The following is an 11,832-nucleotide window of genomic DNA, read 5'->3' as shown; positions in this document are numbered from 1 at the left end:
AGCAGTCAAAAAATTAGAACCTATCATAAATAAAGTTGTAAAGTTATAGTTAAGAGAACAAAAAGAACTCCTGCAGGTTTTCTCTCCACAAAATCAAAGCCTAAAAAGAACTCAGATCCCCAAAATAACCACTGAAGGGCAAGTTAGCATGTAGGGTGGCTGACAGACATTCTTTCCTGCTTCACTCATCTCCTCTACGCTTTTTTCTGACTTCAATGTAATTGCTCTCTCCTTTTTCGTATTCCTGTTACTAAAATATTTGCCCTACAGGAATATCTGTTTAGAACCAGCAAAAACGTACTTAATGGTAAGAGACAAATACAGCTGTAACTGTATTTGCTAAAATTGCTCACTGCTGAGATTGGCTTGAAGTGAATTCCAAAGGGCTGGAGACATATGAATATATTGGCTAAAATGACAACTTCCTCCTCCAAGTGAAAGAGGAGCCAACAAGGAGAGGTGCTATGCTGGATCTTGTTCTCACCAGCCAGGAGGGGCTGGTGGGGAATTTGACTCACAAGGGCAGCTTTGGCTGCAGGGACCACAAAATGGTGGAGTTTAATGTCCTTAGGGCAGCCAGGAGGGTGAACAGCAAGTTGGCTTCCCTGGACTTCAGGCAAGAAGATTCGCATCTCTTCATGGATCTGCTTGGGAGAGTAACAAGGGATAAAGCCCCGGAGGGAAGAAGCACCCAAGAAAGATGGTTAATATTCAAGGATCACCTCCTCTAAGCTTAGGAGCAACCCATCCCAACAAAGAGAAAGTCAGGCAAAAATGTCAGAATGAATGCATGGATAAGCAGCTCCTGGACAAATGGAAACATAAAAGAGAACCCTACAGAGTGTAGGTACTTTCCTACTTACTGGCAGGAAAGTAGCATATCCAACACACAACCACACAGAAAAAGTATTCTGAACTTACCTGGACCAGCAGCTTGATTCAGGTGCTGCTTTTGCTGTCAAACTCAGTGCCCCCAAAGCTCCAAAATGGGGGATTTGCCAAAACCTCCTTAAAGTTCATTACTGTTGCTTTCATTTTACATGGCAAGTGTAACTACTCCAGCTTCACAAATAACAATCCGAGGTAGTGTCATCTTAGGCATGCAGAGAGAAATTCAAAGCATTTTGGTGAGAAGAGGCAGGGTTCTGGATCCAATCAAAGTATCTGTGGAAGACACCTGCAGTCATCCACCAACTCTGGAGTCAAGCTTTATCAACTGGCCGTGCTTTCAGTGACTTTAAAAGCCTTGCCATAACTATATATGCGACTCTCATTTCTTACTTGTAGAAGATACCTCTGAGATGCTGAAAACTTGCAAGCATATATAGGAAATGAACTTGGCTATCAAAAAGAAGCAATCCAATGCAAACACCTCTGTACGTGCACATAAAACATGTACAACAAGCCTTGGTAGGGATAGTAATTTTCATTTAACCAGGTAATATAATCAACAGGTAACGTTTTGGGCACGAATCCCCTCCCATGAGTGTGAAGTAGGAACAACATTTTTGAAGACTAAATGCTACTGTTATTGGTACACTACTCACACATGTGCTAGTAAGGCTGTTCCCCAAGGGAAGAGTATTGGTACCTGTTAAGAAGGTGCTAAGTTAATATGAGAAAAGGGTTGTTACGCGCCAAGGGGGAAGCTTGAGATAGATTTTATTCTGTGGAATACCTAGTGGCTAGCAGGATGGGAAAAAAGATGTCATACCTCATTTCACCCCTAGCATGGTACAGCTGGCTGACTTACGACCTGTATCTCCCCTCCCCATCTGGTCTTCACAGGCGTCCCTTGAAGCTTTTACTCCTTCACCAGCACATCCAGGTACCCCGCTCCCGTGTAACCCTGCCAGAGGCAAGGTCTGCTGCCCTTGGCCTTACTGCCCTCACGTCCGAGGGCTCTGCTGATGCCCACGTGTTTTACAATACACACGCACGCACGGGCTGTAGAAGATGCTGTGGGTTCTTCGTTCCTTGGCGCTCTTTGCCAGCAGTCCTGCAAAGTGCAGGCACTGCGCTCAAGGAGCCAAGCCAGACTTGGACGGGAAAGGTGCCTAGGGACAGACTCTTTAAATGTAATTTTAAACTCTTCCTGTTCTATTTTCCCACTCAAATTCCGTGCCCTGCGCCCTACACGTGAGACCACCGCAGCCCGCTGCCGCCGGTCCCGCCCACCGCAGGGCGGAGGAAGGGCCGCGGCTCCGGCGCTCCCGCCCGGCCGAGGGGCGGAGCCGGCTCCGTGCGCCCGCCCTGCTCGTACCCCGACATGGCGGAGTATTCCTGCGTCAAATCCACCAAGCTCGTCCTCAAAGGGTCGAAAGAGAAGAGGTGAGGAGCGGGCTGCCCGCCGCGCCCCCCCTGCTCCGCGGCAGCTGCAGGGGCCGGGACCCCCGGCGGGGCTGATGTAGGGGCTGGGCGGGGGTGAGGCCGGGCCGGGGCCGGGCCTTCCCTCCGGGCAGGGACACCCCGGGGCTCGGCGGCAGGGCAGGGGGGTCGGGCTGGCAGCCCCTGGCTCCCGGCCGGGGTCAGGGACCCGCTCCCGCAGGGCCTGGGCGAGAGGCCGTGCCAGAGAGAGAGAGCGCGGGGCGAGGGCCGGGTCGGCGGCTCGTTCTCACTTCTTTGCATCTCCCCTTGCAGCAAGAAAAAGCACAAGGAAAAGAAACGGAAAAGGGAAGAGGATGCGGCAGAGCAGCTCGATATTGTCGGTGAGCTGCTCTCCAGAAGTTATGTGACAGTGTGGAAACTGTAGGGGATACGGCAGAAGCTAAAGAGGTGGTTATAGGACTTTGTAAAGCAAGTCTAACCACTGTAGAGTGTATAACTATTTCTCACAACATCCTATTTGTAAATTGGGATCTTCCTCGATTCCAGATGGAACTTGAGACACCAATTGAATGGATTCAGATTTTTATAGTAATAAAATAAAAGTATTATTATCTTAATCAGGTAGGAAATATCTGTAAGACAGTATACAAGGAGAAAATTTTACTGTTCAAAAAATGTTAAAGTTGTAATTCTAAGTTGTGCACATGGAAAGGGCTACCTTTAGCTTTGGAAGAATTCTGTAAGAGTCAAATGTTCAAACCCAGATTGGTTGGAACAACAAGTCTAAGGATTACAGCTCACGTATTTAACAGTAAGATGAAATAGTATTTCTGTTTCTGTTGTGCTGGAGAATCTAATAAATGGATATGACCCCAAAACTCAGGAGACTGATCCAGAGGGAGAAAATACTTTCCTTGCGAGGTGTCTCTTTGCTGCATCAGCTGAGTGAAACATCTTGGTCTGTGGACTAACACAAAGAAGGGTTACAGCGCAGAAGCTTGTAACTAGGTATGTCAGCAGGTAGAAGAGCAGGACCTCCTGAAGCAGCAGCAGCAAAACCATTAAATTGGCTCTGGGCTATAACATAATGCACAAAGATTGGTAGATAGCAGTTTTATCTTCAGAACTTAAAATTCCAGAGAAGACATGGAAATATAATCTTGTGCTACTGTAATCAGAAGTTGTGATTACTCTATTAATAAACTGTCATGGTTTTGTATTACAGGAAACTGGTGGGCTGTCAGCAATTTTGGTGAAATTACAGGAACTATAGCTATAGAAATGGATAAAGGAGCTTACATCCATGCCCTCGACAATGGCTTGTTTACACTTGGAGCACCACATAAAGGTTTGTTCCAGGCAATTTGAAAGTAATAAAGTTTTAATAATGAAATGCCTGAAAGCATAGAACTAGCACCACTTCAAGGCAAGCAGTGTTACAGCTAAAACCAGTTCAGTACAAAAAATGCAATAATTATAGCCAAAGCATGCAGATGACTTAAACCTAATGACTATCAATCTGTTTCACTCATCTAGTTTCATGCTGGCTTATGTGTGTAATAAATTGAACTGCACTGGAGATGATGACCTGTTAAAGGCCATACCACTTGCTAGATAAAAAGCAGTATAGTTTTTATTAAAACTTATAAAATGTTTATGGTGTCACTTGAAGAGTGAAATTGAAGGCAGATGAGTTTTAACACTTATTGCTGCATCCTTGTCTTAATATACTTGTTTGTCACTGCACAAGAGGACTACTAATGTGCTGGGACAATTAGCCTGTTCTTTGAGTTTGAGAGCTGTGACTCTGACACGCACTGTTCCAGAACCCTGACAGTGTGTGTGTTTCATCTCCAGGGTGAGATGAAAGCAACACTGGCCATAATTCTCTTGTTTTGGTTTTGGGGGATGGAGAAGCTAGTAGCTTTTAGAATACTGAGTTGAGTTACCATAGCTGAACCATAATGCATTTTGTTATGAAAGAAGAAGCATTATAAGGAGATTAATGTTTTCAAAGCCACCAGGAGAATTACAAAACATTCTCAACTATAAATTTCTTTACACAATGATCATCTTTGTTTTGTGTCTTGTTTTAAGCACTCTAAATATATGAATATAAATGAGCACCTGCATTGCTTTTTTAAAAGTGAATGCTCAAAAAGGAATTTTTAAATAAATAAATACTTTCCATAGTATTTAGGAATGGTCAATGTTTAATTCTCTTTGATACTGCAGTATTACTAGGCTAAAATGTTTTACATTTATACTTCGTACTTAACTAATGAAAAATTCATTCCTCAGATGATGAAGGCCCTAGTCCTCCTGAACAGTTTACAGCAGTAAAGTTGTCTGATACAAGGTAATTACTGTAATGTTTCAAGTTTTGATACTTGTTATCTTTGGATTTTGTGAGAGCACATTTTAATACCCTTGTGAAATATATTGTCTACTACTAAATGTGTTTGTGATGTGTTGGATATTGTGAATTGCGTGAATTAAAAACACTTTATTGTTTTCCTGCATTTTCTCTTTGAGGATTGCTCTCAAGTCTGGTTACGGCAAATATCTTGGTATCAATTCAGACGGACTTGTTGTTGGACGTTCCGATGCAATAGGATCAAGAGAGCAATGGGAACCTGTCTTCCAAGATGTAAGCTGTTTGGAATAGTTCATTTGATGTTGCCAGTGTTTGACTGTATTTTGAGTTGATCTATGTAGATGGTTTTTATCAGTGAAGTAAAAGCTTTTTGTAATCTCTTTCATATTGTAACTTATGATTTTCCAACCGCAATGCATTTAGTGTTACTGAAAGTTTTTAAATACTTCAATAGCTGCGTTTTGGCAGCTATAAGCATCTTAAAAATGAAGGAGCCAGCAAGTCTGGTGACTAGCTATTGAAGTATCCAGGCATAAAAGAACTAAACACATTTACAGAGACTTTTAGTGTATTGTAGAGGATAAATGTTATAAATCAAGGATTATATACAACCTTGTAACACTTAAAATGTATTGTGATATTATTTCTGCAGAGGAAAATGGCGTTACTAGCAGCAAACAGCCGTTTTATTAGATGTAATGAAGAGGGGGACATAGAAGCCAAAAGCAAAACTGCAGGGGAAGAGGAAATGATTAAGGTAATCTATAACTTCTACAATTAATACAGGATTGGCAGGAATACTCAAATAAACAGGTGTCTGTGTGCTGTGATTTCCAGTTAATACAGTTATAATTGCTTCCTATAAGCTGTCAAGTGATACGGCCACAAGAAAGGGCTGCCTAAATTCTCAGTACTTCCTGTAGAGATAAGAAGATACTTTACCACTCGGGAGGACAAAAGAGTCTGTGTCATCTTCCAGGTAGTTCTAAACAGATTGGGACAGAAGAGAGGAATTATGACCGAATCAGGGACAGAGAAGGGTTTACCAGAATGATGCAGAAGGGGAGATCTTTTAAGAGAATCTAAAAATTGACTTTATCTGAACATGGAAAATATATGTGTCTCTCCAAATAGAGATACCTGTCTAATGAGTCAGAATAATAACATTTTTAAGTCAATCTCTGAATTGTACCTGCCAAGATTAAGAACTGTAATAGTGCTCCTTTGAGATGAAGGTAGTTATGTCTTACCATAGTATCAAGGATTACACTTAACATTTCCCATATTTTGGGCAGCTCTTACTTTCATTGCAGTTGTCTCTGGTTGACCAGTTTGAAAACTGAGGACTTGAAAAGTCACTGTGACTCTCATTCTGTTAGGAAGGATATGTTGTCATGTTTAACCTATAACTTGTGTTATTTAAAATACAGGTGTTTTCTATTGTGTTTTGGTGGTTTTTTCTTTTTTTCTTTCAATTATTAGATTCGTACTTGTGCTGAAAGAGAGGCTAAGAAGAAAGATGAAGTTCCACAAGAAGACAAAGGAAACGTTAAACAGTGTGAAATCAATTATGTGTATGTACTTTAGAGCTGCTAACAGACTCAAGTACCTTTTTTCACTTCTAATTAGGGCCATCTTTGGTGGAAGGGCCAAATTCCCATCCAGCCTTTCATTCGCTTTTCCTCAGCAGGACAAGGGAAGAAAACAAGATGAGAAAGCTCATCAATTGAGATAAAGGAGACATTCTGTACCAGATAGTGTCCCAGGGTTAACTGTGAAAAATCAATTAAATTTATTTCTTTTTAAATGGTTTAAGGCTGAAAGACAAAAAGTAAAAGCATCACCTTTCCTTCTCCCATCTCCCAAGCTCAGCTTCACTCCAGACTCCTCCACCTGCTCCTTCAAGCTGGATGAGCTATGCGTCAATACACAGTGGTTTCTTTCAGCCACTCCTTTCCTTTCCCACTTTTCTCCTGCTCTGGTATGGTCTTATTCATGGGCTGGAAGGTAATATCTGATCTGATGCCTAAAGCATCTCCTTCCTCTCCTTCTCTGTGCTTGATGTTCACACTGCCATTTTGCACTTTTAGGGTTTTTTGCCTTCTCTGCCTGTGTGGCATTTTGCCTTTTCCTAAATATGTTTTCATAGAGGTGCCACTAGCTTTGCTGATGGATTTGCCTGTGTCCTGTAGTGGATGTCTTGAGAGCCAGCTCTGTCCAGCACAGGGCAGCCCCTGGCCTTTTCTCATAGAGAAAAGCCCTGCAGCTTCCCTGCGGTCAGCACCTTGCAGCTACATCCAGTACACTTTTGCTCCCTGATTTCTTATGCTAGTAGTTGAAGAAGGGGCTCTTTAGAATTTGTAACCACTTCATGCTAGTCACATAGGGGCTCATTCCTACTTAAACTGCTAAAAAAATAAAACCTGGATTGTTTTCACCTACAGAAGCCTTAGTGCTACCTTAGTACTGGGATGGTTTGCTGGATTTTATTAGGTCAGTTATCTGCTGTTTTAATAGGAGCTAAGATTCTTACCACAGCTGCTGTTGTGTTGAAAAACATTTTAAAGAAGTTTCAGTCCTTTACGATTTGTCTTCCCCCTTACAGGAAGAAATTCCAAAGTTTTCAAGACAAAAAGCTTAAAATAAGCAAAGAAGATACAAAAGCCCTGAGGAAAGCCAGGAAAGAAGGCACTTTTCATGAAGTGCTACTTGACAGGTACTTAGAAATAATGTATTGATTAAAAAACTACTGGGAGATGGACTTACAGTAAACCTGAGGTACAAAAGAGGGCTAGATTTCAGAGGGATGGGCTCCTAAGCATTTTTCTGCTGGTGAGTGTTGTGCCTGAGTCCTGGGGATTGCCACCTTTTTTTTTTTTTTTTTTTTTTTTTTTTTTTTTTTTTTTTTAAATCTAGATTTTCACTTCTTTAGCTGAAGTTTGCAGGTTTGAATTTACCTGTAAATTAGTTCTTTTGGAAATCTTTATTAGTTGTTTTGGAAATCTTTAACTAGGTTGTTCAGTTTGTTTAGTACAGAGTTGTTGAGGGATTGATGTTTTTAATGACAAAAATTGAGCTAATTTTTAACATTTTTCAGTACCTGTGGTACCAGCACATTTTGGAGAGGCAGAAGTTGCATTTTAAAGAGAAAGAGCATTTATTAAGGACAGTCTTCATCTTATCCAGTGGGAATACTTTTTTTTCCCCCCTGAGCTGAGACTAAAGAAGTTGTCTTGGATTTTTAAAGCCTTTTACATCAGTGTATAGTATAAATATTTGCATTAATTCAGTCAGTGGAATGCAGAAAACTATTTCTGATAATTGAAAGTGATATGAGAACACTGCAGGGCTCTCACAGGTGGTCAGCTTCAGATCACACTGAATCTGAATTCCATTCCTCAGAAGAGACAAAGTGCAATCATTATGATTTGAAGGGAAAGTCGAGGTTGTCTTTAGACACTGCAGTTCTATCTCCCTAGGAAAACAAAGTTAATTAACAAATCTAAAGTGTTGTTAGGCTTTTTTATGTGCTTTGAAGTAAAGTTTAAGAAAAATTGCTTTCAATGCATTCTTAACACTTAGAGGAGATAAAAACACCCAGGTGTAATTGTATTTGGTCTGAATCTAAACCTTGTTTCATTCACTCTTCCCATACAGGAGAGCTAAAGTGAAAGCAGATAGATACTGCAAGTGACGTCCATTTTCTTCTGCAACTTTGATGGCAGCATCAAATTGAAAATGAGTAAAATATTTTGTAATTTTTTTTTATTTAAGGCATTTTTTAAGTATCTTCAGAATTATATTAAAATTTTCTGAAATATTAATAATCCAGTTATAAAATCTTATTAGCTGTATCACTTGTGAATATTCGGCTTGTATTAAGAGAGTGGCTCCAAGAAAAATTAAAGGTATATCCATTAACAGTGGTAAGCTATCTGCCATATAACTGAAGCCCTGGGAGGCAGACTGTACACTGATTTAGTCCAGAGAGAAAGTTCCCTGGCTTTTAATTGCCTTTAGGACAAATTCTAGAAATAAATAGATGATTGTTCGCAAATGTTCCTGGCCAGAGTCAGGAATTCTTGGATAAAAAAAGCAGCATAGCTGTGAGTTTTGCTTTGGAAGAGAGGGAGAAAAAATGTTATTTTCTCCAAAGCTCCTTAGTTTGGTCTAGGACTGGGGATTAGGGCTCATTAACTAATTGTTGTTGTAGGTACCACGCTACATGTCCCTCCCCAGAAATGTGACTGATGTACAAAAACCATTGGAATATTGCAGTCCTGGAAGTGGCCTGCTGCCAAAACTACTCCCAGAATCACTGAGAAAAAGACAGCACTGCAAGGAGCAGGATGTGGGCCAGAGTAACTATTTATTGCTAGTTCATTGCAGGTGTCATTGATCCACAGTCACTGTGAATCTTAAATACACTTGAAGTGAATGCTGATGGTGGAAGTAGACTGATATTACAGCATCTGTTTTTCTTTCAAAAACAATTTATGTTGTTTGAATAAAAACTTGCCTGGTAGAACCCACAAAAAGGATTACTCAAACACGGATACACCTGGAAGGCAGAAATCTATGCTCTGGTGGGGCAGGGTGCTGAAAGGACTGCTCAGTAGCAGAATAAGAGCCCAAGAGTTACCCTTGAAAGGGAATTTTTCATTCATGTTAGTGTAAATAGGAGAATACAGTGTGTTGCAAGTAGCTATAAGTGATAGTAAGGGAAAAATAGAACTGGGAGACATGTTTGTCACAGAGTGATGAGTAAGCGAAGGAAAAAGCAATGGCTGAGCAAATGAAATGAGACTGTCCCGAGCAGGAGAGGAAGTACTAGAACTGGCAAGGGACTGGCAGCCTTGCAGAGAATGAGGGTATTTTAGTAGCAATGGGGTTGCCCTGTATGTTGGGACTAATGATGCACTAGAGTCTTGAGAAAAGGTGTTCTGAGATAGCACAGAAACAGGGATCTGGGGAATTCACTGGAAATCTGGTCCCAAGAAAATGAAGTCAAAGGTATAACAAAACGTTGAAGATCAGTGTCTGTCTTTAACTGTTGCTATAAGCAGTCTATTTGGATGTTTTCCCAATGGAGGTATTCATGGAGTCATCTTGAAGATACTACGTCCTGACAGTAGTGTTAGCACAAGGAGCTTTAATTTAATTGAAACCAAGAGGAAAAGGGGGAAGTAATTTGGGTAGGCTCTACCTATGGGGGAAGGAACAGATCTGGAGAGTGCTAATACAGTACTGGATAGATGAGTATGGGAGAGCAGAAGGGTGGACATATGGGCTAAATATCAGCGACACCAGCTGTCAGTACAGTTAGCAACTTAATTGAACATCTTAAGAAGCTTTTTCCTTCTTAGGTTTTTGAAAATTGACAGAAGAAACCTAGATAACTAAATAGAGGGCCTAAGGTACTGGTGTGGGCCCTGGAGCCAAGCCAGTGATAGGAACACAGTAGAATAGCCATAGTCAGAGAAGGTGACTGGTGCTGGAAGATAACTTTCTTAAACTGAGAATTTCTTTACCAGTGAAAGAACTAAACCAGAAGCACAAAGAGGCTTCAAAAAAAGTACACTGCGTAATGTCACAATGGCATCATTATGTCTTGAGAGCATTTGGAGAGAGTTTTTAATTTCCCAAAGTCATTGTTTATTTTCTCCTGTTAAAAATGTACTGAAGATGATAAAGCATCTAGACAAGGATAGTAAATTCCCTAAAATACTGTCTGCCCCAGATATAAAAGATGAGCAAAAGGGGTTGCAGATGTTCAGGAAATAACTTAATCAGACCAACTTAATCAGAGTCTTTCTTACCATAGCCCATAATAGTATATTCAGATAGCTGGAAGTAAAGATGGGATTATTGTCTTAGATGTATTTGTTTTCAACTGAAAATATTTTCCAGACCCTATAGAAACTGCCTGATCTCCTGTTTTTAAAGAACACTCCCATGAAAATTTCAAGGTTTATCCTGCTACACTGTAATTTTCCTCAGTTTCTAAATCCACAGATTGGTTCTGTATCTTCTTTCACTAGTGCTTAATGTTTTTCTGCCTTGGTCTCTAAAGCTCCGTGCAATTCCCAGCTTCTGCTCTGAGCTGGCTCCTTCCTACACTGTTGCATGCCCTCCTCCCAAGGCTTTCCCACACTACAGTACATTTTTTATCCTTTCCTGTCTCTTAATTTTTGCAGTTTGATGCAGCTTTCCAATCAACCTTCTGCCAAGGACTTCCCTTCTTTTTCTTGCCACCCCCACTTTGTTTTGTAAGAGAGTTAATTGCACAGGCAATTAAGTCATGATGTTAAAGACTGCATCACTTCTTTTCTGTGTGCCTAAAAACACGTGACACGTCTCAGGCACTGCACAGAGCACATGAGACAAGCTAAAACACAGGCATCCTGGAAGGTTTTGAGTACTTTTCATGGTGCTTCCACCAACCGTTGCTGATGTACACACTCATGAAACATTCATTTGCTCACACTAAAATGATAATGGTCATACTAAAATGACAGTATGCACCTAATTTGGCTGCTGGTTTGTACTTGATATTACAACATCCTGGTCTAGTGGAAGGTGTCCCTGCCCATAGCAGGGGGCTTGGAACTAGATGGTCTTTAAGGTCCCTTCCAACTCAAACCATTCCACAATTCTTTGAAAGAGATACCATTTAAATAATAATTAGAAGGCAGGGCGCTTGTAGATGGATGCATCTCATGCCCCGTGTTTCTCATTAGTCTGTCTCCCCAGTTGCCCGTTTCCTGCACTCCTAAGCCGCAAGATGGAGAAAAACCCTTCCTTAAGAACGCGCCTGCCTGACATCTTTCATTACCACACAGCCTGCCTAAAACCTCCGCAGGATACAGAGTAATTAAAAATCCTAGTACTGCCAAACTGAAAACTGGTGCCACGGGTTTTCCCTTAGTGTTGCCAAAGAGAGGCGGTTTTATTTCGGACTCCCCTGTGCGGAAGTTGCCTTTCGTGGAAGCGCGACTGAGAGCGCGCTGCGCTCTGCCGTATCTGCCCGGGCGGGGCGGGGCTGTGGCGGAGGGCTGCGCTCCGCTCCCGCTCCCGGCGGGCGGGGCGCTGTCATGTGCCGGCCGCTCCGGGGAGCGCCGCGCCGA

General features: G+C 41.6%; 1 protein-coding gene across 1 annotated transcript; it reads left to right on the top strand.

Annotated features, from left to right (window-relative positions):
* Positions 1–2,203: 2,203 nt before the first annotated feature.
* FRG1 (FSHD region gene 1) lies at positions 2,204–8,628 on the top strand. The gene is made up of 9 exons (XM_048303179.1): positions 2,204–2,331; positions 2,641–2,708; positions 3,554–3,676; positions 4,630–4,687; positions 4,864–4,978; positions 5,358–5,462; positions 6,188–6,279; positions 7,311–7,421; positions 8,363–8,628. Exons 1-9 carry the CDS (start codon positions 2,270–2,272, stop codon positions 8,397–8,399), a joined length of 771 nt encoding a protein of 256 aa, XP_048159136.1. The 5' UTR covers positions 2,204–2,269; the 3' UTR covers positions 8,400–8,628.
* Positions 8,629–11,832: the final 3,204 nt, after the last annotated feature.

This window comes from Corvus hawaiiensis, chromosome 5 (assembly GCF_020740725.1).
Source record: "Corvus hawaiiensis isolate bCorHaw1 chromosome 5, bCorHaw1.pri.cur, whole genome shotgun sequence".
Classification (NCBI taxonomy): domain Eukaryota; kingdom Metazoa; phylum Chordata; class Aves; order Passeriformes; family Corvidae; genus Corvus; species Corvus hawaiiensis.
This window is presented reverse-complemented; position numbering and strand designations above follow the sequence as displayed.